Below are 26609 nucleotides of genomic sequence, written 5' to 3'. Positions count from 1 at the left end.
TTATCTATTATGTGCATAACTTTCAATCAAAAACTAAATAACTTTTTTATTGCAATATCAACATACAAAACGTATTGCAATGTTCTCCACTACATATATATACATCTCTCTAAAATAAAGCTTTACGAGTATAAAACAACGACGCTGTAAACATGTTCTTCAATTCACAATACTAAATACAAGAATAAAAGAGTATCAAAATACCTGTATATACATATACGTATTAAAGAAATCTTAATATCACAATTCATCAACAATTCACTTTTCAGTTTCTCATTTTATTAGATTGTCATATATTCAAATGAAATGTGTAGACTGTAAATTTGTTTCCATCCTCATTTTGTCTGTAATAATTATACTTTTCATAGCATTAAGAAACAGAGGGCTTGATCAATTACTACTGCGTAATTACAAATAAAACCCAATAAACATACGAGGCATTTCGGTATACAGTTATCTTCTTAAATCAAACTTTACTTACGCCAGAAATAATGCTTCACTGCTCGGAAGAACACAAATGTTGCAATATCTACATTGCAATTCTGAATTAGAGAAAATACTTAGATACCTGCTTAATTTAGTAATCCCTATAGACACTTAAAATATTTAAGCTTGCAAGTACTACCTGTACTCTTCTCCAGAATAATAATAATAATAATAATAATAATAATAATAATAATAATAATAATAATAATAATAATAATAATAAAAAAAAAAGAACTACTGAAGAATTTGTATCCGCATCTCTGTCATTGGTTACATTTTGCAAATCATTCATTTCCTTCACTTATTATAGTTTTATAGTAAATTTTCCTTCCGCTTATCTTCTCGAAGAAAAAGACAGGTATTCGAGTAAATCAGCGAGCCTTTCACATTTTTGCGAAACTCTGAAAATTTATCTTAGTATTTTAAAATTTAGTCAACTTTACCAGACAATTTCACTTGTGCTAAAAGACAAGTATTTACTGCTTTTAAAAAATTAAGAAAGTCGCACAGCTTAAAACATATTTATAAATATCTTCAGGAATCACTGAATCAAGTAACCATACAAAAAGGTATTTTGTAATTTTATCAACTTTAACATGTCTTTCGATTTACACTGCAAACATCTAACAAGTCATGATAAACAATGGTGCGACAGTATGATGTTATCTACTAATACATCTACTTGTGACCCAGAATGAAAAAAAGGCATTTTCTTCCTTGCATGTCAAAGGTTGTTAAACTGGTTCTTGAATACCGCATACTTTGTTAGCTGGTAATGCTCTATCTATAAAGAAATTAAATGAAAATACGTTAAAAATACATCCACAGTAGAACATAAATGCTTATCATATAAATGACTTTACAGGAACTGCATGAAATGAATTTACATAGGAAAACTTCTATGAATTCATGTACTGCATACGAAATATTCCAATAATAAGTACACAGGGAACCATTGTACATGAAACCCAATGCATAAATTTTAATTATAAACACTAGGGTTAGGATTTTTTGGCGAATACTTTCTCTTTTAGAGAAAAAACGAGCTCTCCAAATGTACCCGCTGTGTCAAATGTTGCTTTCCGTTGGGAATAATCCCTTCCCAGTACCCTTTTTTCCCTAGGCCCTTTTCGACACTATTCTCTTTTAATCGGTCCTCAATTCTCTCCTTTCTTCTTTTAATGCTGTTTTTCAAAATTTTCCTGTCTGAGATGAATGTACCGCTTCTTTAATGAGAATTTTGACAAGATCTCTGGACCCAAACGACGCAGATACAATTTCCAAGGCACATCAACAACTTAATACAGAGAAGATTCATGGTTTGCAGATAGAAGTGTTTTGTATCTGATTACAAATTTTTGTGTCGGCTGCCATAAAAAAATTGAAACAGCAATTCTTAGAAAAAGGGCAGTAAATACTTGCTTTTCCCCCCACCCCACCCCACCCTGCGCAAAAGGAATAAGTTTGAGGTTAGTCTTCAGAAGAATTCGACCTGCAAAATCTACAGAGTTGACATTCCGGGCGGATACGAAGTTTGACTCACTGGTCTACGTGGATGTCGAAAGAAGCTTAAGCATCTACACAGACGCTTGATTTTTCAATAGAAACGTGCTTAAATTTAATAACTTACATATGCTTAATATTAAGTAAAACAATTTTATGTTTTTCTTTCCTAATACATATATAATCAACATCCAATATTTACCTAGGTACCCAATTTATATTAGGTTGTTTTCAGTTAGGTAAAAGGGTAATTATCAAATTAGTACCATTCTTACCCTTTTATCACCGTACAGGGTTTGCTTGCAAAGTAATGGGACTGGCCGCCGCTCGGCGCTCGTCTCTAGTAGAGTGTTCCCCGGCGAGGAGCTTTGTGGTGGGGTCTAAGCTAAGCAACGCACCGGGTGGCAGTCGCGTCCGAGCTCTGACGTAGTAAAGATCAAGTGTGGCGCAAAAACTGTTTTTGAATTTTTGCCACGGCAGATTTTCAGAAATAATTTGTAACACTCCCCTCTTCACCACTTCTTTTAAGGGTAATGTTATGTAGGTTTGTGAACACACTGTACTTGCCGTAGATAAATCGTGACGATAGTACAGCGTTGATGTTCTAGTTGTAAACGAATTAATGAATTCGTTGGCCCAGCCGGAAGATCACAGGACTCGTGTCAGAACGACAGGACCCCTCCTTGGAAGTTAAACATCAGATTGAGCTTCGATCAATATTCGGAGAAGTAATGAAGATTTCCAACAAGATAATATTATTATTTCTAAATAACAAATTACACCAAATATTCCATATGAACTGCCTTTATTCAATTTAAGTTTATTGAATTCTTATGAATAGGCAGCCTAAATTTAGTATAAGCTGCTTATATATAGTTTAATAGTTAAATCCATGCACTCACTATAAACATGGTAAGTAGTAACCTGGTTCTACAGTCATAGGCTACAGTACATGCAAAACAAAAGCACGGAACATTGACAGGGTAATTATATGCAATAGCAACTATAGAAAATCAGGAGCAAGATTCAATGTCAGAACACATACCAGGATTCGTAGTGACCAAATTGTAAACATCAACATTAATTAATTAACCATTCATTATCCATATCGTACGTAGAATTCAACATTATTCATTTCACAATTATATTACTTTATTTATCATAAATTCATTGATTATCACAATGTCGTAAATCTAATAATTATCTTTGTTCTCACAAATTGATATTTTGTCACTCGAATCAGGTGATTATTTATATTATGTTATTACGCTTAGTACCCCCGTCTTGCTTATGGTTAAAAGTAATTAGCTCTTAAGAGTAAGTGCAGAACCATGAAAGTGCATAAACAAATACGAACAAACAGCTTAGTTATGTAGGAAGCAAACAATTCTCATAAACATATTTTCATGTATAAAGTTTTTAATTAATTTAATCATATTGAATTTGTATAAATTTGGATATCACGCGGTAGGTTGTATCGAATTTGGTTCTAGAGGACGAAATTAACTATTCAGTACCACATTATTTTCAACATCAATTGATCTTCAACCAAATTATAACTTTTCAATGATAGTAAAATGTTATTACTAGTCTTTTACCTGGATTACACTTTAATTACAGATATTTATTTCGTTTCTTGCTATATTTAATGTTGTTTCCGCATTTAGTAAGAATCACACTTAGTTTTATTAGCAAACTTTTCTTTTTTTTTTTTTTCACAATCAAATTTGTTCTTCTTCTTCATGCAACGTTAGCTTTCCAGGCGCAGAATTTTAAGTATTTATTTGCCACTAAACTGAATGATACATTTAATAATTACGAATGAGATTAAATAAATTATAATAATGTAATAACAAATGAATGACTATTTAGACATTAATAACACAAAGAAATTTTATATTTGTAATGCCATCAAGTAAGTTGATGGGACATTACAAATTTTATGAACTGTTGTTTTCCACATGTTGAGGTCTTCGGCGATTAATCTTACACTCAAACGACGGTCGGAGTTCAGGAGATTGTTCACTTTGGCCACATTTTTGTCCTAATCATACGTTGAAGAGCGTCCAGATCGCTCTATGTCTTCAATGGTCTCCCGTCCGTTCTTGAACTCACTGAATCACCGGAAAACCTGGGCCTCTGACAAGGCGTCGTCATTTTAAGCTTCCTTGACCAAGGCAAGTGTCTCGGAAGCGGTTTTGCCCAGGTGGAAGCAAAATTTAATGCGGACGCCTTATTTATCACTTTTTTCGACGTGAAAAAAACTCAAAAACAGTTTTTGAGCCACGTGTGATCTTCACTGCGTCAGAGCTCGGACGCGACTGCCGCCCTGTGCGTTGCTTAGTTTTGACCCCCACCACAAATCCCCCTGCTGCGAAGCGCGCTGTTGGCGACTGGAGCACTGTGTGGCGGCCAGTCTCATTACTTGACGGACATACCTTGTGTTTTTAAAACAAAACTGACTAAAGCACTAAATATATTAATACGCGTAATACTTGTGTTATTAATATATTTAGTGCTTTGGCCAGTTTTGTTTTTAACAGATTATGAACATTTTCCGTATTTATTTTTCACATATTTTCCCCTTTTTTTTCCCTATGAAAACTGGCCTTAAAAGTCCTAACCATCATAATTCATTGCATAATATCAATAACAATACAGTTTACACCTCACTGATTTTTATTATTTACTTATTTCAGGGTATAACGATTGACTTCCTGATATGTTTACTTCTGGTCCTAAATACAACAGCAATACACAAGCTTCTATTCTCCTACAGAAAATTAGCACTTGACATGGTATTAATGACACAGATTCCTCTATACGTTTTACTGTAAATTTTGAAGGTGTAAATCATAATTTCAAGACACTATATTTAACATTCCACGAAATTTAGAAGTATCACGACCCTGTTAGGTTCGATCCGAACTTAGCATCTCATGGTCTGATTTTTAAGACACCATTTCGCAATCACTTAATCTGTTTGCAACTAAATTACCTTATTATGGTTGTTCCACTAATTAAATATTTTGACTTTCTTTTCGTAACATTTTACATAAATACTTTATATTATTGAACGAATGTCGATTTTCTCCACAAATTCCATCTCTTTTATTGTAAAAGTTTATTAACTATCTTCCATTTTTATTTATTTTTTATATATTGTTTAATTTTTCTTTTTGTCTTTTGCAAACATTTCATTGCGCCAATGTAACTTGAGAAAGTATGATTCAAAGAAATACACAAGTAATGAATAATTATTGGTTAGTAACATAAGAAAATGAACAATAAATTGAACACTGAACATTAACTGAACATTACACTCAAAAGAAAAAAAAGTAATAAAACAAATGTAGTTCATTACAAGATTACTAATGAGTACGGCCCGGAAGTTAAAAAAAAATCTTTTTTTTTTTTTTACGAATGCCCGAAGACGAGGCTTAACATAATGTATGTTTATTTTAGGTCATTATAGGCCAGAAAATGGTGTATTTTATTTCTTTTTTTTTTTTTTTTTTTTTTTCATGTTTCGGCGTCTTTTGTTTTATTTATTGGTCTTTTTGAAAGCTTTTTATAGGTCTTAACGTCTTTTTGCACTTCATCTTCCGACAATAAATTACTGTCTATTAACTCGAATCATCATCTCCTCTTAAACATCTTTTCTTTAGTAAAGAAAATTCAAAACAAGACATTCTTCAACGACTGGACTGATAAGACCAGATCTACAACAATCCCAAGTGAGATAAGGAGACGTAACAATGTCCTCCAGCAGGGAGGTGACGGTGGGAAACTTTTCTTATTTTAGTTTGGACTTCAGTTTACGGAAGAAGGACAGACTGTTAACATGCCTAAAAATAAGCCTAAGAAAACTTCCTTTTTGTGTCAGTTTATGTCTGAATTTGAAGCAAAATTTTTTCTACGGATGGAAATAATTTCCGCAAATATTGCGAAGTGAAAGTCTGTTCAGAAAAAACGATTCCATGTCCATTATATTCATTAAATATTTTATTCTAATTACATTGGGTGTTTTTTTACGTGTTTTTTTCCAGTTTTTAGGTAATTTTCTATATATTTTTAGGTCTTTTTATAGGTCCTTTTTGGGCAATTTTTAAGTCTTCAACTTCCGAGCCCAACTAATGAGAGTAGATAATGAAGGATTTGAGTTTCTGTGATAGAGAATCCATGAAAGTAGTGCGTTTTAGGATGCAGGGGTCGTAATTCCCAGAATAGCTAAATTATTTTTTATTTTATTTATATTTTTTAAAATTTATTCTGTAGTGTTCAAAAAGTCAAACTAACGTTGACATAGCTTTTATCAAACAAGGAAACTTCTTAAACGTTATCCACAAAATGAAGTTGTAAACAAGAAACTGTTTAAATCTACTATCAAACATGTATAGTAACTTGAATAGACGTACTAATATTGATATAAGTCAGAAGCGTTACCTATAATTTTATTAAGAGAAATAATGAAATACAAAACTTACCTATTTGTTTCGGATAAGAGAGATTAAGATTGGCCATTATATCAAGAAACTCTTCCAAGGGTTTTGATAATCTTGGGTTATATGCTTTCTCTTCTGCAACCGTTGTGACCGTCAAACCTAGTAATAAATTTAAAATTGTATACTAAAACATATATACATAAATGTATACGGTCGGAAAAGTACGGGAACAATACTAAAAATGGCTTTAGAAAACGGGTAAAAAGTAAATATATGTTCTAGGAACTTTCACCGGTGCTTCATCAGGTAGTGAGAATATATATATATATATATATATATATATATATATATATATATATATATATATATATATATATATATATATATATATATATATATATATATACGAACCAAGCACTGACGTGACAACTCTTCGCGAGCCTGTTTCAACGTCATCTGTTAGCGACCGCCGCAACTACGTCCAGTTTAGTGACGAACATTTGTGTAGTGCGTCGAGTCGCCCTGCATCTAACAAATATATCAGGGGCTAGAGGAGTAGGAGAAATATAAATATAGATGTTGAAAAAAGCTTTTGCACTGATTAAATTTCGAAGCCACACATACTTGGAGAGAGCTGACGTAATCTTTCCATTCTTTCTTTGCCTTTCGTCCTCCCTCTGATTTCGTTTTTCTTTTGTGTGCGCGTCTGTATGTGCTCGCAAGAGAGTTAAAAATTTTTTTTTTAATGACTCATATTTGAACACCTGCTACGAATATACGAGAAAAACGGCGATATAGTCACTTTATCATTGGAGATATGACGCAACTAAATAAAGAAATACTAGCTGAACTTACGCTCTCTACACAGCGCATCATTCACATATGAACATGAATCTCCTTATCATTCTTCACATCATCTGTACATGTCCCTCTACAGACACAAGTGAAAGACGTCTTGATAAAAATCAGCAAGGGGTACCATAAAGGGGAGATTTTTTCAATTTCTAGCACCATTTGCAAGATTTGAGCCTACTTCCGATTGGAGTTTCTAATTCATGTATGATCAGTGTTTTCTTTCTTCTTGGATGCAGTATGTAATAAGCAAATATATTACATACACAATCAATTATAATGTCAGTGATATATGGTGTTCATTGTGCAAAACACTCCAAACAACAAAGTCTTATCTTAGACTGGAAAAATGATTATCCTTCGTTTTCGTTTTTCATTATCATTTGGCCATGAAAGAAACGCCTGATAGATATACAACCCCTGCATACGAATGTGTTGCATGTATAATTCGTAGGATACGATGCTTTACTTTTCTAATATTTCAACACTTCCACTGTACCCCTAAAAATGTAATAAAGAAATAATTGCGGTTTTTTTAAATGTTCAATTAGAACTGAATAATCTACACAAAATTTGCAATCGATCAGTGAAAACGGCATCTTTCTAAAGCCTATGGTTCCCGAGAACTCACTGTCGAAAGGATTGGCCACAAATATATAAACGTCCACAAACAAATTTTTCTAGCATTTTAGTATACGCTTTGAAGAAGGGGGTACACTGTAATGACAAGATTAAGCAGAGGGGAATACGGCGTGTATCGCCGTGTATCATCGACTACACTCCTGGGATGTAGTAACTTAGTGTAGCATGTGGTTGCCGTACAAAACATCATGTTCATGGGTTTCCTCGAGGTTCTCCCGTTTTCATGCACACTATCATTCCACAAATTCTTCCATAATCATCTGTCTTCTTTGGCCGAAATGACAATCGTGGGACATTAAAAACTTCATTTTACTTTTACACATATTCGGCCAATACTCATGGAAATGATTTCTTCGCCTGTGACACATTCAAAGTTGCTCCGCCTGTTATTTTGTGAAGTAGTAGGTAATTTCATGCAAGCATTTTCTCTGCTACAGAGCTACTTAGGTCATTTTAAATTCTATTCGGAGTTCTAGCAAACGTAGTTGCGTTCAACAAATGGTTTGCAATTTTCTAATCATATCTTACAATCAAATTCAGCAGTTCAATGTAGTTGCTCTTGCTCACTGACTTACTACCATCTCTATATATTCTATGTTTCTCTTTCTTCTTTGCTGAAGAAAACTTCTGGCATTAATCAGACATACTCTTCTGTGTGCTTTTACATTTTCATTATTTTTAACTATTGCATGGCGATGTCGACAATCTACTTGACTGTCAATATTTACGTAATCGAATGTCTTTACGCAGTACTTGGATGCAGATGGTTTTAAGACTACTCACGACACCCACGATTTATACAAAAAATGGTCACTAAATTCTGAAACATTCCAAACTTCTCTTCGATAACGGCAATTCATTACTTGATAACGCCCAGTTAACCGTTTCGTAGAATTATGGTGACTACTTAGAGAAAATGCCTAATTTAAGATTTTATCTTAGTTTTAAATTCTGTAATGTGAGGGGTATGCCTGCTATTTATAATAACCATACATTATTACAAAACCCAGTGAACCAAACGGACTCAATTTCACTTGATCTATCCCCACTGGCTGATTCATTTCTGTGCAAAACGAAATTTTCGAATTCGTGAATCTGGAACAGATACCACTTATCTGTTTCGTTGTCGTTTTACTTACAAGTTTAACTAGCGGTATGGAAACATAAGCTTTCCCAATTTTTATATATAAAGAATGATACAATATCACATATAACGTTATGCGAAACGATTAACAAATTCCTTTATTCCTTATCAAATTAAAATTATATAAACGAACTGAATTGTACGATACGCTAAATTCCATTATGCCCAATACCCTTGGTAAGAACAGGCCAAACGCACTTCCTCTGTTTCGTCACTATGTTCATGTCTGCTTGGTTTCATTCGGAAGCAAGCATCCTTCTCATTGTCAGGAAGACGATAGGCAGCTTGCTTCAGTAAGACAGCGAATGGCCTTTTTCTCCCATAGAAAATGCTGGTTTTATAATTTAAATCTTAGTGAGAAACAAAAGGAAACAAGCTGTTTCGTCTGTTTCACAGAGAAATCGCCGATGATGAACGTAGTCCTGATTTCATTTCTTATATGGTATTTTCTTGTCCTTCCGAGAATGATTCTTAGAAATCTAATCTCCATTGTCATGATTCTGCTTCACTCTCTTTTCATCAATATCCACATTTCAGTAACATAGGTTATAATGTGTATGAAGTACGTGTTGTTGAAGATCATTTTATCTCTTCTCGGTGTGTTTATAGTCACGTTTTGGTAAAAATATCCGTTCCTGCTCTAGTCGATCAGTAATTTCTTCACTCATTCGGCCATCTGCCTACTTTCTGAATCAGAAATATGAGTTGATTTCAATGTTTAAAAGACGTTAAAAAAAAAAAAAAAGGCTTTTGCCCTTTTTTCTCACCCTTTTCTCAATGTGGTTTCTTTGGCTACGATGCTAAACAAGTGATATGTTGAGGGAATTTTTCTTCTGTACAATCCCACTTTTTAAAATTAAAATCAATGCGCTGTTTTGAAGGTCAAAGTCACTAAAAATGCATTACAAGGTTAAAAGTGTTGTACACATGTTTGATGTTGTGAAAATATGTTTACATTATACTGATAATTACGAAGTGTCTAAATTATAGAAAGTATTTTGTCTCAAAGCAGGAAATCAGGTAAAATATGCTGAATAGTTTAAGAAATTGATGTTAAAATCTTTATACTGAATTTCATTTTAAAAGATACTTTATTCAAGATATAAAATTTTACAGAAGAAAAAAAATTCCTTCAACATGTCACATTCAGCATCGCAGCCAAAAAAGTTATATTGAGAAAAAGGCACGAAAAACCTTTAAATCGGCAGTGTTTTGAAAAATGAAAGTAATGCACAGAAGCGAAAGCAATGCAGGATACTGTGCATACTTGAGAAAAATAAGAAAGACAATTACATTCAATCTATTCGCTATATTTTGGATTGGTTTCGATTTTTGATCTGATTTTGGATTTAACGTTCCTTTCAGCAGCAAGGCTATATATTTGGAAACAAAACTTCAGAAATTTATTCGTATGTAACGTACATTAGCTTAAATACGGAAATGATGTGACTTCTCATTAAAATTCGCCTTTCAGTGATAAATTAAAATCTTAATCATCCCACTTAACATTACGAAACAGAAAAAGAAAAACAAGACAGAGAAAACGTTACCTTTATAATCATGTGCAGGGTAAAGGCGATAGTTGTCAGGCAACGTAAAAATTTTGTTGTGAACGGAATTGTATAGACATGTGGAATCACCTTCCTGGAAATCCGTTCTTCCACATCCACGGATTAGCAATGTGTCTCCAGTAAATGCTATTCCTTGTTCATGACAAACGTATGTGACACAACCTGGAATAATAGTAACAATAATAACAATGAAGTATACGGTATCAGCAAAAATCGTTTTATATCAGGACCAGTACACCGAAATCTATAAACTTTTTATAGAGACATGATGTAGTCGATAATACTTCTACTTACTAACGAGACTTCTCAAGTTCGATGGTGCTGACCGCAGTATCTCCTAAATGCCAGTCATTTTGGCCTGCCCGGAATGAAAGACAAATTTACCTACAAACGTTTCATCAACTCTTTAATAACAGTATTAATAATATAGAACAGAATAATAATAATAATACATGCAAATAAATACATTATTTGCTGACAATTTCCATGCACATAAACCATGGTCACTTTAGTAGCAGAGTCCTTCCTTCAACAGATTTATTTTGATTTGAGTTTAGTGTCCCGTTCAGCAGCAGGGCTATATGAGATGTGTGGGCCAAAACCATAACGTGGGATTCGAATGAGCTCCCACCGGGAATTGAACTCGAGTCTCCCACGCCAAACGCGCGTACGCTATGCACATAGCCACAAGGAAGCTCCACACTTCAATGGTGTGTGAACTCGTGTCATGCTATCCGATTTTACGATGGCAAACATCACGTAAGCAATATTTCAAGGAATATTGCAATTCTTCCTCAATTTCATCATCACAAAAATTTATAGATTACAGGGTTTACATATTAAAGTAACGAAATTCTTCCAGCTTGAGAACACCGGAAAATTTTAAATGTTTAACAATGTTTATATGTACTTTATTTGGATATAGACGTGCCTCTATTACCGAAAAAGTAAACACAATATATGAATGCATAATTTTAGCCGATGTACGTTATGGATGTAAAAGCGCCGTTAGAGAGCTAACTAGCAAACTAATCAGATGTTATGAAGTTTTGACAAAAACGATTGATGTAGAAAGGAAGGGCAAACGGGTGAATGAAGGAAATTACACAACGCAATTTTTACAATGAGATATATATTACACAAACAAAAATATCAAAGTATCGAAGTCGAGTAACGTTAATCGCATGAGGAACATGAGTGGAATATTTAAGATTTTAGTTACAAATTCTCTGGAAATGTTACCTACACATGTTGAAATACTAAGGTGGGAGGATGACATGAAGCTGAATCTTACGGAGTAGGAAAGCAACAAACCTAATCCCTTAGCTTGCCTTGTGGAAAGTAAGCTTTTGCTTCTGTCAATCAGAGTTTGGAAGATATACTGATATTCTATCCTTTCGTAATCATGGCTAATTATATATGGTCTGCTTTATTTTTATACGTCAATTTTCTTTTAGCAAAATCAATAATAGATCGAAATACAAATTTTCTAACGACTAATACTTCATTGTTAGAAGAATGTAAAGATGGTGAATTTAATACTCAAGTAACCCTCTTTCGCAGTACAAAAACGAGTTATTTGTAGCGCTCAGCGTATCATACGGGATCCGCTCGCTTCGTATGTGGCACTTTATTTTTTGGTAACTACTGGCCAGATTTAAACGAAATTTGGTGTTAAGTAGCCCATTGTCTAAGGCAGTGATCACCAACTGGTGTGCCGCAGGAAAATAAAAGGTGTGATGCGAACTTTTACCTGTTGTAAGAAAATAATTGTGGTTTTTATTATTATTATTAATATTATTATTATTTTATCGCGGTTACTGTGTATTTCGTATGCGAGTATAGCATTTCATTTTCTGCCGCTGTACTGATCTATTCATTACTGAAATATTTTTATTTCTTGGCTTTGTAGTTCTTTTGGTTCTTACTGCATGTTCTATACTCGCCCTTTCCACGTTATTAATTACTGGGATTAGCAAAACTCTCTGACTTTTATTATTTTATTACGATATTTTGGTATTTGTGCCCTTTGTCAGTGCTTCTTTAACTTAATTACTTTCTTCCTGTATGAATGCACTCACCCATTTTATTTTATTCTATTTTATTTTTCCAAAATGGACATTTACTTTGTACAGAATGTTCTGTCCACGGGTGCAAGTAATGAAAGCAATAAGGCAGAGAAAAGAAACAAAAATTAGTGCATCGATAGTATAATGATAATTATTTATCTTACAGTTTCTTTTGGTATGGTGATAAAGCGTCCCCAATTTCCAAGTACATCGTTTGTGGTGAACGATGCTCAGTAATGCCACAGTGGTTCCCACTAAACTGAAACTACATTTATCAACAAAATATTCTTCTCTGTCAACCAGAGATGCAGATTATTTTCGCCGGTTGTTGCAACAAAGCAAGAAATAAAGAACGTTCGTGCCTGCTACAGTGTGTGTGTATCGGAAATAAGTACGGGAAGCTTGTTATAAGTTAGCCGAATTTATCGTAAAGGACAAGGAACCACACACGATAACTGAAACGTTGTTAATGTCTGCTTGTAAAGAAATGGTAAACATAATTCTGGGCTCAAAAGCCGCTAGTAAGATTTCAAAAATTCCCCTCTCTGTTGACACTATCAGTTGTCGAATTATTGACAGTCCTGTTACATTGAAGACAGTATGAAAGAAAGAGTCAATAGCAGTCAGAAGTTCTCATTTCAGCTTGTGAAGTCCACTGATATTAACAGTCACGCACAACTTCCTCCTTACATTTGCTATATTGATGGAGATATAATCGCACCCATAAAATCTTTTGGTTTGGAGGGATTACATCTCTGTCTTACAGTCAATGTTGTTGCTTTAGAGTTTAGCTCCCTTTCAACAGCAAGGCTATAAAAGACGTGGACCTACAGCTTAACGTGGGCTCCGAACTATATGAGCTTCCAGCCGGAATCGAACCCAGGTCTCTCTACGCTATCAATATATCTACGGGTCCATGATATTTGGGCGCAGACATTTGGACGCGAGACGTTTGGGCGCAAAATCTTTTATCCGAATACCTACATATGTTATAATGTATTTCATAAGTAGAGCCCGGACGTTTAGGCACTTAAATGTGAAAATTGACACTGAAAATTTTGTAAAACTCCAAATAATTTTGCAAAAAATTAAAATAACATCTTGAACATATCAACGTTTCTGAACACAAATAATTTTGCAAAAAATTAAAACAACATCTTGAACACATCAAAGTTTCTGAACATTATGCACAACCTGTCCTTACCAGTTGAAAAGAAATGGGAAGGAACTGCAGCAGACTTGCAAGTATCCGGTCTCCGTACTATGCGGCTTAGTTTTAAAACAATATTTATTTTTAATAAAAGACATATGTAACAAAGATATGTAATTTGTGTAAAACACGTACGTTTTTCGTTAGTGTTTAGTTATTTTAAAGTTGTGACTATATATTCATACTGACTGTGTACTTGATTTTTTGAGTCAGACATTATTAAATTTATCTTAAAATGGTACAATATGTACATATTTTCATTCTCTATACTAAATTATTAACATGCGTGGAACAAAACATAAGAAGTGTTTATTAATTACTGACCTGTACCAAGAGGTCAGAAGAAACGAATAAGAGTTAGTTTTATAATAAAAATGGTGTCTTTAATGCTACGAGTGGTTCAGGAAGTGCTATGTAAGTATTTATTGAATGCTTTTTGTTATTTGATCTGCCCATTAGGCCGGATAGTTGATGCTCTATTGCATTAATAAAAAGTTATTTCAGATTTCATAAAAATAGGCACTTATATGCACTAGCTATACCTGAAATAGAAAGAATAGGCCAAATAAAATTTACTGTAGGCAGGCTGTGACACCGCAAAACAAATTTCTGTCCTTTATATATATCTAACGTAAAGGAACAATACGATTGGGCTGCATAAGAACAGCATTATTTCCAATAAGGATATGGAATCTGTATGACAATATGACAGAGTTCTCAATGACCAGTGAAGAACGAACAACCACGCCGAAGCAGCTTATCGTACACTGCTTTGGGCCTAAACGTCTCGCGCCCAAACGTCTGCACCCAAGTGGCCGCGTCCAAACGTCCTGCTCCGATATCTACAAGAGAGTTCGCAATACAGTCAAGATCTTGCGACTAGAGACTACCACCTCTTCCAACATCTGAAGATTTTTTTGAGGGGCAAACGTTTAAACAGTGAAAACGACTGTGAATAAGTGGCTATCATCATAGGCAGCAGACTTCCACGAGGAGGCTATCCCAAAACCCGTTCGTTGCGATAAATGATTAAACCGACAAGGATATTACATCGAAATATAGAGAAATGTATCTAAATTCAGAATATAAATGTTATTTTGAACAATGTTTAATTATTTCATTTTTATCCACAACGGGCCTTACTTAAAAAATAATCCTCATATGTTCAACAATTTAAATTTAACAATAGGTACCATCTTTTAAGAAAAGAAAAAAGACAACTTAATCAACTACTTACCATTTGTATGTCCTGGTGTACTTCGAACTTCCAGTTTGTGACGACCAAATTCAATTTCATCGCCTTCTTCAACATAACGATCCGCATTAGCTCCACTCGCTTTTGAGATAATGCTCTTGCACCCAGGAATTAATTTCTTCAGAACGCCTGTACCAGTTATGTGATCAGCATGCATATGGGTATTGACTAAAAGGGAAAAGGAAAAGCATGTTATACTGTAGTGTTAATTCACGTTTTCTATGCAGAAAACGAGTGATTGAGTAACAACGAGTTTTAGAGCAAACCCATCTTTTTATTTCATTTATAAAAAAGCAACGCAGGGATTAGAATTTGATTTCTAATCATCTCACAACTATAATTTACTATCGTATATCTTACATTAACCACATCCGTGTCTAATAAAATCGGAAGAATTGTTATTAAAGGCACAATCTGCAACTGGGCAATAGCTCTTAAAAGATAAGAAGATAGACTGTTCCTGTCTCACTTTCTACAATCCTTCCTTTCGAGAAAACTATTTCGTTGCTTTCAAGAAAACTACCTTTTTAAATAACTCTTAGGTAAATAAAACAATTTTAATTCTCTATTTTTCTGATGTATTGCCTTTAGAATATTGGAATAAGGACAAAATTCTATTGCAGATTTACAATCACGGTTTCAAATTTCTTAAGGGTTATATACTAAATTTTTTGTACATAATTACAAGAAAATTTTGAGTGAAAGTACAGTTACAGAAAAAGCTAACCTCAAAAAATAATTTTAGCGTAACTTCAAAGGCATTGTATATAATATAACTAACCATTTTAATAAAAAAAAAATTATTGTATTTTCGACCTGATTTGAAAAATTTTGAAGATGATGATGTCAAATAATTCTATTTGGTCTAGGAATTAATTCGTGCGGGTGGACAAGAGATGGCGCAACGAACGGAGCGTCCCACAGTTCCGTGTATCCACATATGTGTTGCAAACCCCTGTCATCGCGTATCGTTCGTAGTATAGGGCAGTGGATTAAAGCGTCAACAACACCAGTTTGTAGTTAAGTGAACATGGCGCAATTTGTGCCTGATAAAGTGTTTTTGCGGGGTGTCCTGCTGCATTACTTTAACATGCAGAAAAGTGCGACTGAAAGTCATCGTATTTTGGTGGAAGTGTATGGTGACCATGCTCTAGCTGAGCGAACGTGTCAGAAGTGGTTTGCACGGTTTAGAAGTGGTGATTTCGGCTTGGCAGACCAAGAGCGAGCTGGACAGCCAAAAAAATTTCAAGACGAAGAATTGACAGCATTGCTCGAGCAGGATTCGTGTCAAAAGCAGGAACAACTTGCAGCAGCATTAGGCGTTGATCAAACAACAGTCTCCAAACGCTTGAAAGCCATGGGAATGATTCAAAAGATGTCACATTGGGTTCCACATGAATTGAAAGACAGAGACGTTGAAAGACGAAAAACCATTTGCGAATTGCTGCTTCAACGACAGAGCAGAAAGGGGTTTCTGCATCGAATTATTACGGGTGATGAGAAGTGGATCCATTACGAGAACCCTAAACGAAAAAAGGCCTGGGTGAAACCAGGTGAACCAGGTCCACCACAACCAAAACGAGATATTCACTGTGCAAAGGTTATGCTGTGCATATGGTGGGATATGAAAGGTGTGGTGTACTATGAGCTGCTGCAACCGGGTGAAACTATGAATGGAGAACGTTATCGACGACAATTAATGCGTTTGAAGCAAGCTCTGGCCAGAACACGACCAGAATGGGAGAACAGACATGATAAACTTATTGTTCAACATGATAACGCTCGCCCACATGTCGCAAAACCGGTCAAAACCTATTTAGAAAATGTCGGATGGGAAGTTTTACCCCACCCGCCGTATTCACCAGACGTTGCTCCTTCGGACTACTACTTGTTCGATTGCATGAACAACGATTTGATTGGACAGCGGTTTACTTCTTCAGAAGATATCGAAACATGGGTCTCTGACTGGATCGCTTCCAAGGATGAGGACTTCTTTCGCCACGGAATCCGTACATTGCCTGACAGATGGGCGAAAGTGGTGGCTAGCGATGGACAATATTTTTCTTAAGGTATTTATGTATTTTGTGTTTGTACTACAGCTTCAATGTGTGCGTACCAACCGCACGAATTAATTCCTAGACCAAATATAAAAGTTTGTTTTAAAAACAATCATAGATAAAGAAAAAACTAGATTCGGCTTTCAGGCTAGTGGCAATCCTCAAAATCAAATTGAAGGATCATGAAATTCGCTCTTGCGAAGGAAATTCCGCTACTACATGACTAATATGATCTTAATATATAATATTACGTTATTTGTAGCAACTTTTTCCTCTCGCCTATCCCCATTTAAGTGAAGTCGACATTTCTTATGTATCTTCTCCATAAAACCTTGTCTCGGAATTCCCCTGTTAAACCTTTCTCCCTGAAGTCACTCCTAACAATCTTCATCCAATTCCTACCTCTCTTTTCATCCACTCCCAATGCCATCACTGTTCTGACCACACAGTCGTTTGTTCTTCCCTTAGATGACCATCACTATAGTCTTCCTTCTTGGATCATCTTAGATACCATGATTGTTGCCCTTACTCTCTCATTCCTCACTGTCTCTTTTTGTTATCTTACACATATAGCGTAGCATTTTCACTAGGTAACTTTCACTCTTTTTTTCATGTATTTTCTTTATCGATAATGTTTCTGCTCCGTAAATCATTGCTGGCCTGACTAATGTTTTGTAAATTATCTTCAATATTTACCGTGATTCTGTCCACGTCCAAATCACCACTCATGGCAACAGATAAGCCCAAATATTTAAAATTCTTCACTTGATTTAATCTTTCTTGTTGTGGTCTTACTTCCCTATTTCCTTCTCCGTAAAAACGAGAGATATTACGCTCTCTTTCTACTAATTTTTAAGCCTCTATCTTCCAAAGACTTTCTCCAACTCTCTATTTTTCTTTCAATTCTTCCCTGTTTGTATTACATAGTACAATATCATCGGCAAACATCATACACCAGGAGCTTTATCCCTCACATCTTGAATTAGAATCCATGACAATGTTGATAAGGTATGGGCTTAAGGCTGAGCCCTGATATAATTCAACACGAACAGAAATTTGGCGTGTTAATCCCATATTACTCCTTACTTGGTCGTAGGTCCATATTTTAGCCTTATCCTTACGCTTTTCTTTGGCACTGTTTTCTTCCTCAGACATCTCTATATTTCCTGACGTGATACTCCGTCGTAAGTCTTTTCCAAATCAATAAAGAACACATGCAATTCTTTTTGTTTTACCTGATCCTTTTTCATAGTTTGTCTTAGTACGAAAATTATGTCCATTGTACTCTTTCCTGGAGTAAATCCAAACTGTTCTGCTATGGATGTTTCTTCACGTAATAATCCATCTACAATTGTCTTCCAAATCTTCATCGTATAGTTCCCACAGTCCTGTACATCTTTCATTTCCTTAAACATTGATACAATACAATAACGCTATCCCTCTATTAACTTGGATTCTTCTTCTGTTCATTAATTTTCTGCATCAAATCCCATACGATATTTTCATCTTCTGGTCCTAAACTCTCCCATGCTTCTACTGATATGCAATCTAAGTCTACCGCTTTTCCAGTTTACATTTTCTTTTGCGTTTTCTACTTCTTCCCGGCTTATTCTTGGTATTGCTCCAAGTTTTGGAGTCCCATCACTGAAATCTTTCCTGGGACTTTCTTCATTTAAAAGCTGTACTAAATAACAGGCCCATCTCTCTTTGATCCTGTCTTCACCGGTAAGCACCAATCCTTGGTCATCTTTCATTTGCCTAATATGCGTAATATCTTTTGTTGTTTTGTCTCTGGATTTTGCTAACCTGTATAGCTTCTTCACTTCGTCTGGTGTTTAAATTCCATCACACATTTCAGCCCAGGTTTGCACTTTTGCTCCCCTCTATCCTCTTTGCTGTCTTATTAGTCGCCTTAAAGCTATATTTATCTTGTCCCAGTAGCATTCCACTTTTTCTTTGCTTCTTCCTTTGAGTTTATAGCTTCTTGCACTTGTTCATTCCACCACCACGTCCCTTTTCCTGCAGGAGGACTCTTTCCTGAAGTCCTACGTAGCAATATTATTGTCTAGTGCCTGTAAAAGTTGTTTGATCACTTTCAATCAATGTTTTTCATGTAAACATAACAAATGGAACAAAATCATTTCCCATACTTGAAGAGGTAAAACGGCGAATAGGGATTCTTCATTATAGTTTTCCAAATTAGCTTAGAAATGCTTTTATAACTGAACATTTGTTATATTAATGAATATGTTATAAAATGCATGGAAAATAAATTGACATTATTCTCTTGATCAGGTATTAATTCATTCTTCTTTTCTTCATTCTGAAAATATGTTTTAAAGACTATCAGCGTTAAACTGAAAATACTGCGAAGACAATAACCTTACATTCACCACATTTTTTGACTTCTAAGTCTAGTTGTATAGCCGTCAACATTAGTTAAACACGTTAAATGTTTATTTAATTAGAAGTTCAGTAAGTTTATGACTAGTTCAGCTGAATAAGTATCGCTCGTATCACTAATATTCCTTAAATATATTTAATAATTCTTTAGGTGTATGGCCTATATAATTTTAGACTTGTAATGATAGATGAGCCATCGTATGTTTGTTCAATTTTAGCGTCCCTTTTCAGCAGCGAAGCTATAAGACTTGCACCTACAGTTTAAGGTAGAATCTGAACCACTGTAATATGTTCACTTTTTATATTCTCTCCCTCCGGGAATCGAATTCGGGACCACGTGTGACAATGCTAGCCACTAAACCAGTGGGGAGGGCAAGAGTGACTGACTGCCTGTTTCACCAAATCACGCTGTTAAATAAATAAATATTATTTAGTGTTTCATTAAAACAAGAATTTATTCACAGAATCTATCGTTATCGAAACACCATTTAATTTAAATCGAACTTTTATAAATATACATTGCGTATTACTATAACTATTACTTGAACAATCCTCCTCCTATTACAATAGGATGAACAATCGTTTATCCTATCACTTTAATGATCATTAAATTATCGGCTGTACTTTTATACATTCAATCACAACAGCTCTGGATGAAACGGTTACGTCTATTAACGGAATTTTAAATAATATTTAACTACGTTAATATAAAGATCGTTGTGACACCGGTGGTCAGCGTGTAACTATTAGTATCAACTGTAGGACATGTAATGATCTATTTTAAAGAGCAGTTAAGTTATTACATAGGAATACGACAATTTAATGATAGTTCGTTAATGAAACAGTACGAAAGCAGATTAAGGTATCGTCATTCTGTCAATGTATATGGATCTACGCAATTCTCCTGAAGTTTCCACGTCTGTTTAGTACAAACTAATCCCATTAAACTCGATTTCTGATATTCCTCCTTCTCTTTCTTTATGTCGCTATGGAACTCTAAAGTGGATGAAAGACGCATTGTACTCTTACCATGATTTAAACCTGCAAAAACAAGCGTACTAGCCTTGAGGCTATGGAAGAAGTTTATGCCAGATACAGAAAGTTTTATTTTAATGTGGATACTCTTGAAATTGATATGAATTTTTCATTTAATGTAGTATTTTACAGCGTATATATTTATAGGAATTGAATAATTTTTCAAAGATTCTTCACGGTACTACTCGATATAAATATACATATATCCCAGAATTAGGTTAAGTAAAAGTGATACATCAATTATTTCTAGTAAGATATATTTTTCCAATACATTTGATAAATCATGTTCACCTGTCATTTTTCAAATGGTAAATATACGTTCATAAGGGAATCATAGAGATATTGACAGAAAATCAGTATTTAAAGACGAACTAAAATAACCAATTAGAATTTAATTATACAAATATTTTGGTCAGATCTGTGGCAATGTTGTTATGTTAGCCCGAATACAACTAAAGGCTTTTTGGCAAAATTGGGGCTATCTTTTCTTCACAGGAAAGGAGCAAAACAATAACAAGATGTAACGGCTATCATACAACTTATCTCATGTTCATAGCCACAGAGCGGGCTCAAATATTAAAAATAATTAAATTATAAAAAGAAAAGACTGGATTAGGTACAAGGACCAATCTGATCTCTTACTTGAGGCTGACTTTTGAAAGAGCTTCATCTACTAGTACAGATAGCAGTCCTGAAAGCTTAAATATTAAACGCATGCTTGACGTCAGTGTTATTTTACCTTGAATATATTTAATTTTTCCGTAATTACGTAGGGTATTAATAAGTTATTTGATCTAAAACAAATAGTAATCGAACAGGAAACTGTTTATTTACTGAAATAGAACCTATAACATAGTATGGAATCCAAATGTAAAGTGCCCTCATTGGAAATTGAACCTCGGTGTTTAGCATGTAACGCAAGAACGTAAACATTAAACATTTCTTAAATTTTGGCCTGCATTAGTCACACTAAAGAAACTCTATATTAATAATTCGTTCCCTACGTCTACACGCATTATCTATAAACAAAGCTTAATTTATTTAAGTACCTATCGAGGCGACCAGAGTTTAATTCCGACAGAGAATGAACTGTGTTATGTGAACGTTAAGCAATAGAGAGAAGAATATTAACAAATTACTAAAATCAATGCATTGCCACAACAATAGTTTATAAACCAGAATACAAAATCTAATTACAGAAATTTCTCATTATAGTTTACTTACTTCCATATATTAAGTTTAAGCCCAAGTCCTTAACAAGTTGCGCATCTCTGTTTGCTAGTTCCAATACAGGGTCAATTAATACAGCATTCTTGCTTCTAGTATCTGCTAGTAGGTACGTATATGTGCAACTTTCTCTGTCAAATAACTGAAAATACAATGAATCTCATAAGATAGAAGTTTATTTATTTTAACTATAGACTGGCTGCTTAAAGAAAATGCTACGTACAAAATGAAACTACAGACAGAATTTTCTAGTTTTCAGTTTCAACTTTGTTACTGAAAACGTAACTATACGAAAAAGAAAAAAAAAATATGTACCAATTTCTTGAAGCTAATAATCGTACGAAATTGTTACTTGATTCATGCACAAGGATAATGGATGGATCAAGTAACAATTTAACCTATTATAGGAATCGCCTATGGATGTTTCTTTATAAAAATCTATTGCTACTGTGTCAACAAGTCAAATACGAGTAACGACATTACATTTTTTTAAAAAAAAGAATTAGTAGGTAAGTATTGGACTTTTATTTCACTTTTGCAGTTTAATGTCCCATCAAGGCTAAGGGAGAAGTAATGAATAAAATGGTGAAATGGAGGAAACAGGACAACCTCGAGAAAGCCCATGCATGCTTGTGTACGTACAAAATAAGAACTATTTTGCAAAACACATTAACAAACTTGTATTAGGTGGCCACTAAGAAACACGAATGTAATCTAACAGCGTCGGGTAGGGCTCGAGCAAAAGCGAGCTGGTGCGTCCGTAGGAAGCAGGCGCGTCAGCGACGGTAGGTATAGGCGTAAATGATGACTGTGAAAAATACTGCTTTTACCATACAAACATATGTGGTTGATACGTTCATTTACACTTTCACTTACAAATCTGAAAAAAAAAAAAAACTTTTACTATTCTCTACATTTTACTGTTCTTTCATGCAGGCTATTTATAACAACTTCAGAAATTCACATACTGGTCCATTACATTATTATTACTAATCTTTTCTGTAAATTTTAGAAATTGTCCATCCATCAGTATTGACCTTATGCGCGATACGTGCATACCAGGTTCGACTTTCATTAATTATATATCTCACACGTAAGAATCCACCATATTTTTATTATTTACACACTATTCTAATAAAATATTATTACAAAATTTGGTAATTGTTTAGAAATGTGGAGGCCAAAATTAGTGAAAAACAGGGCGATTTATAGGAGAAATGAGTTGGCAGTGCTGAGAAAATATCGTACACAATTTTTTTAAAGGCAGTAGGTAATGGTAAGTGGGACAACGTTTAACAGACGGGGTCCAGCTATTTTTTCTAAAATATGTTACGATTTCGCAGTTTCTGTTCACATTAGGGTATTTTAGGGTATCTTAGGTTAGTTCATGCTAGATTTATTAATGTAGGGTTCCAACATAATTTAAAAAAACAAAAAACCAACTAATTTCGCTTATTTTTATTATTATTGGGTTAGTTCAGGTTAGGTTTGGTTAGGTTATGTTAGGTCTAAGTACTTGTATCTTCCATTTCTCCTGTAAATTTTGTATTTTTTAAGTACTTCTGGACATCATCTGCTAAACATTTACCGGTAAATGGTAATATGGATACTAATTTAACATATAAAACTATAAAACGACCGATTTGAAACAGAATATCGCAAAAAAAAAAATAAAAAAAAAAAGTAGGTGAAAAAGCTGGTCCCCAAAGATAAACAATAGCCCAAATTTCTTCCGTAAATTTTACAAATCTGTGGGTCCGTATAATCAATCTGCATTATTTTTTCATTGTATACTTGTGTTCGATAGTAACATAACACAGTAATAACGTAAATTTCACAATTATGCGGATCCTTTAAAACTCAGACATTTCTATAGCTGCGCATCATGAGTTATAGGAAAGCCAGCAAGAAAAGGTCTCTGACAGCTTGCAGTGACTAGCCACTACACATGAGTCACGGCTTTTTCCGGTGCATTTATAGTGGCAATTTAATTAACAATGTAAGACAGTGACCGTGGTTCGTATACTAGCACCAAATTAGAAGCTAAATTGTCCTTCCGTATGTGATAACGAACAGTAGAGACCATGTCCTATTGGCCCGCTATAGCACATTGGATGTATGGTACAAAAACTGGAGCAAAATCACAAACCAACTTGTGGTAGGTGGCTACTAAAAAGCACAAGTGTTACCCAAACGCGTCAGGGCAGGGCGAAGCTGGCGGGCCCATGCCAGTTTTCGAAGGGAGAATTCACGTCAGCGATGGTGGGTATGCGGGCTTAAGTTTAGAGTTGCCCCTCCAGTCCAGAGTTGCCCTTGGACTTTACAACATACAAAAAACAGTACTTAAAATATTAAAAATTGTTACATTACACTTAACTTCAGTACTCCGTGGGCTTCACAAAAAATTAAAAGGTTTTCTTCGTTATTTTTGCGCATCCGTTACACCTGTTCGCCATATTCGCCATATTTTACAACTACCATGCTGCTGAAACCTTCCGTGAATGCTTCCGCATCCGGCAAATAGTACTTACTTCCACATATCTTTTCTCGTATTAAACATAACTCTCCTGCCGAACTTACATTCCTAAACATCAAATAAAAACTTTAAATTATCATTTCTTACCTCATTTCTCCTGTAAATTTTCCTGATTTTTATAAAAAGCGGAGGGGTAACTCTAAACTTAACCCGGTATGCGTGTAAGCAAGTTTACTGACAAGAAGAGTTTGACAATAATATGAGCTGTATTTTAGATTTCACACTAGTGACCCTACACTTTAAACCTAAAATACAGCAGTATTACTTTGTATTTAATTCTGTCTCCTGCAAAACTCTGTTCCTCATACACATGCCTTTTCATTCACCGTATCGAATTTTACCTGCAAATCTTCCAACATGTGGTGCGCCAAAACTACACTGGCACCCTTTTAAAAAACAGGAGATAGTGGATACAGAACAAATGAACTCATTCAAAGTATAACAAATATAGGGTTCACTCGAGTAGATAGTCTTACCAAATAGAAACTTTATACGTAAAATACGATGTGAAATCGTAAAGGGATCAGAGTGTGCATACAATTGCTGTCAGTGGGAAAGGTTCTATAGCACAGGTCCCCCTACATAGATTAGTTCCTTTCTGTACCAGAGTTTAACATTTAATTCACATAGTATTGCCGAGCGAGCGTCAGCGAGTGAAGGCGGGTTCGAGCCCCGTAGGGCACGTTGCTTTGTCATATTACAGCTAAATGGGAAGGAGCACCTGTGTTCTAGAAGCTTGCTCTGCCGGTGCACATATTGAAAATGAACATTGAATGATAGTGAAAGTACTGTATGTGTGTGCTCTTCTACTATCTTCGTTTATGCGTATACCCCCGTCACTAGCGCGCCTGCTTCCTATGGATGCACAGGCTCGCACCGTGAGTCGGTTAGATAGCTTTTGTGGTACCTAGCACAAGTTGGTTCGTGTTTTATGCACCAGTTTTTATGCCACACGTCCACACACTATTTATATTGAGCCCTCGTAGTTAATATGCAAATGGTAATGGTACTCTTTATTTAGTGCATCCTCTGCTAAAAAAAATACTGAGCTCTAACGTGACCTGAAATTATAAACAATGTGTCGCCGTCTGCTCGAGTAATGCCCAAATATATTTACTTCGATTAATTTCACGAGTTCCTTTGGCAAATTTTACTCAAGTAATGCTAATGGGTTCTGATATCTGAGTGTTAATTTTTCTTCTTTATACTAAAGAGAAAATAACTTACTCTGTGGTTATACATTGAAGAAACTTGATTGGATGTATTTTGGGGGGTTAGAGGGTAATGTTAGTGATGATACTGTTTAGAAGTTCAAGTTTCTATGCTAGTCAAGCACATCAATGCCTTACAAATTTCTCTGCTAATATGAACATGAGAATTTCCAAGTGAAGTGACACTTGTTTTGTTAATTTATTTAAAGCACCATGGTTTGTCACAAACTTACCTGACGAAAAAGAAAATCTGTTGTAAATGGTTTCAGTTCTGATAGCATGGCTATATTACTTTGTTTCGAACTACCTTCACAGCTCCGCAACACTACTTGCAAATGTAATGCTTTCCTAATTGTCACGAAAGGTATCTGCAACTTTCCCAACCAAGTTATTGACATATTTATGTTTCTGTGTTGCCAGTGTTTTATTGTAAAATATACTACCGGTCGTTAGTCATTGACACGTTCGATCGATGACTCATTTAAAGAAATAGTTATCTAATACCAGAACGCCTGTTGTCAATCATATTTACATCTCAAACTGCACTTCATTCCTGCTGCATTTGAGAACCAAGTCCCTTCCCCCTAAGACTACGATCAGAATCACATTGCTCTGGGACCTCCCGCGCAGGTAGCAGACAGAAGATACTGTAAACAAACATTCGTCAGTCCAAGGTTGCCACTAAATCTTATAGATGTATCATCGAATAACTATTGCGAAAAAAATTGTTTTTCACTTATTTTATAAGTTAAACGTATTTTTTGGTGTCTATTAGATAATTTTAAGTTGGAAAACGATTAAATGTTAATTTCTTCGGAAGTTATTACATTTTTAAAAAATCCCATCCAAATTCAACAGGTCAAGATTTCGTAGAATTTACCTATACAGTAAAACATAGTTAAAGCGGACTAATCGAAGGATAAGTTGACCGGATTACCTGAAATAACTTAAAAGATCAGTAGA

General features: G+C 34.7%; 1 protein-coding gene across 1 annotated transcript; it reads right to left on the bottom strand.

Moving 5' to 3' along the window:
• On the bottom strand, positions 1–26282 carry LOC145695135 (persulfide dioxygenase ETHE1, mitochondrial-like). Its single transcript, XM_081772063.1, has 6 exons — positions 25880–26282; positions 21897–22041; positions 15160–15345; positions 10623–10805; positions 6477–6593; positions 1–1270 (listed from the first exon to the last, which is right to left on the bottom strand). Exons 1-6 carry the CDS (start codon positions 26042–26044, stop codon positions 1221–1223), a joined length of 846 nt encoding a protein of 281 aa, XP_081628189.1. The 5' UTR covers positions 26045–26282; the 3' UTR covers positions 1–1220.
• Positions 26283–26609: the final 327 nt, after the last annotated feature.

The sequence above is a fragment of the Thermobia domestica genome, chromosome 9 (genome assembly GCF_964235325.1).
Source record: "Thermobia domestica chromosome 9, izTheDome1.hap1.1, whole genome shotgun sequence".
Lineage (NCBI taxonomy): Eukaryota > Metazoa > Arthropoda > Insecta > Zygentoma > Lepismatidae > Thermobia > Thermobia domestica.
The sequence above is the reverse complement of the archived record's forward strand: the minus strand, read 5'-3'. Positions and strand labels throughout refer to the sequence as shown.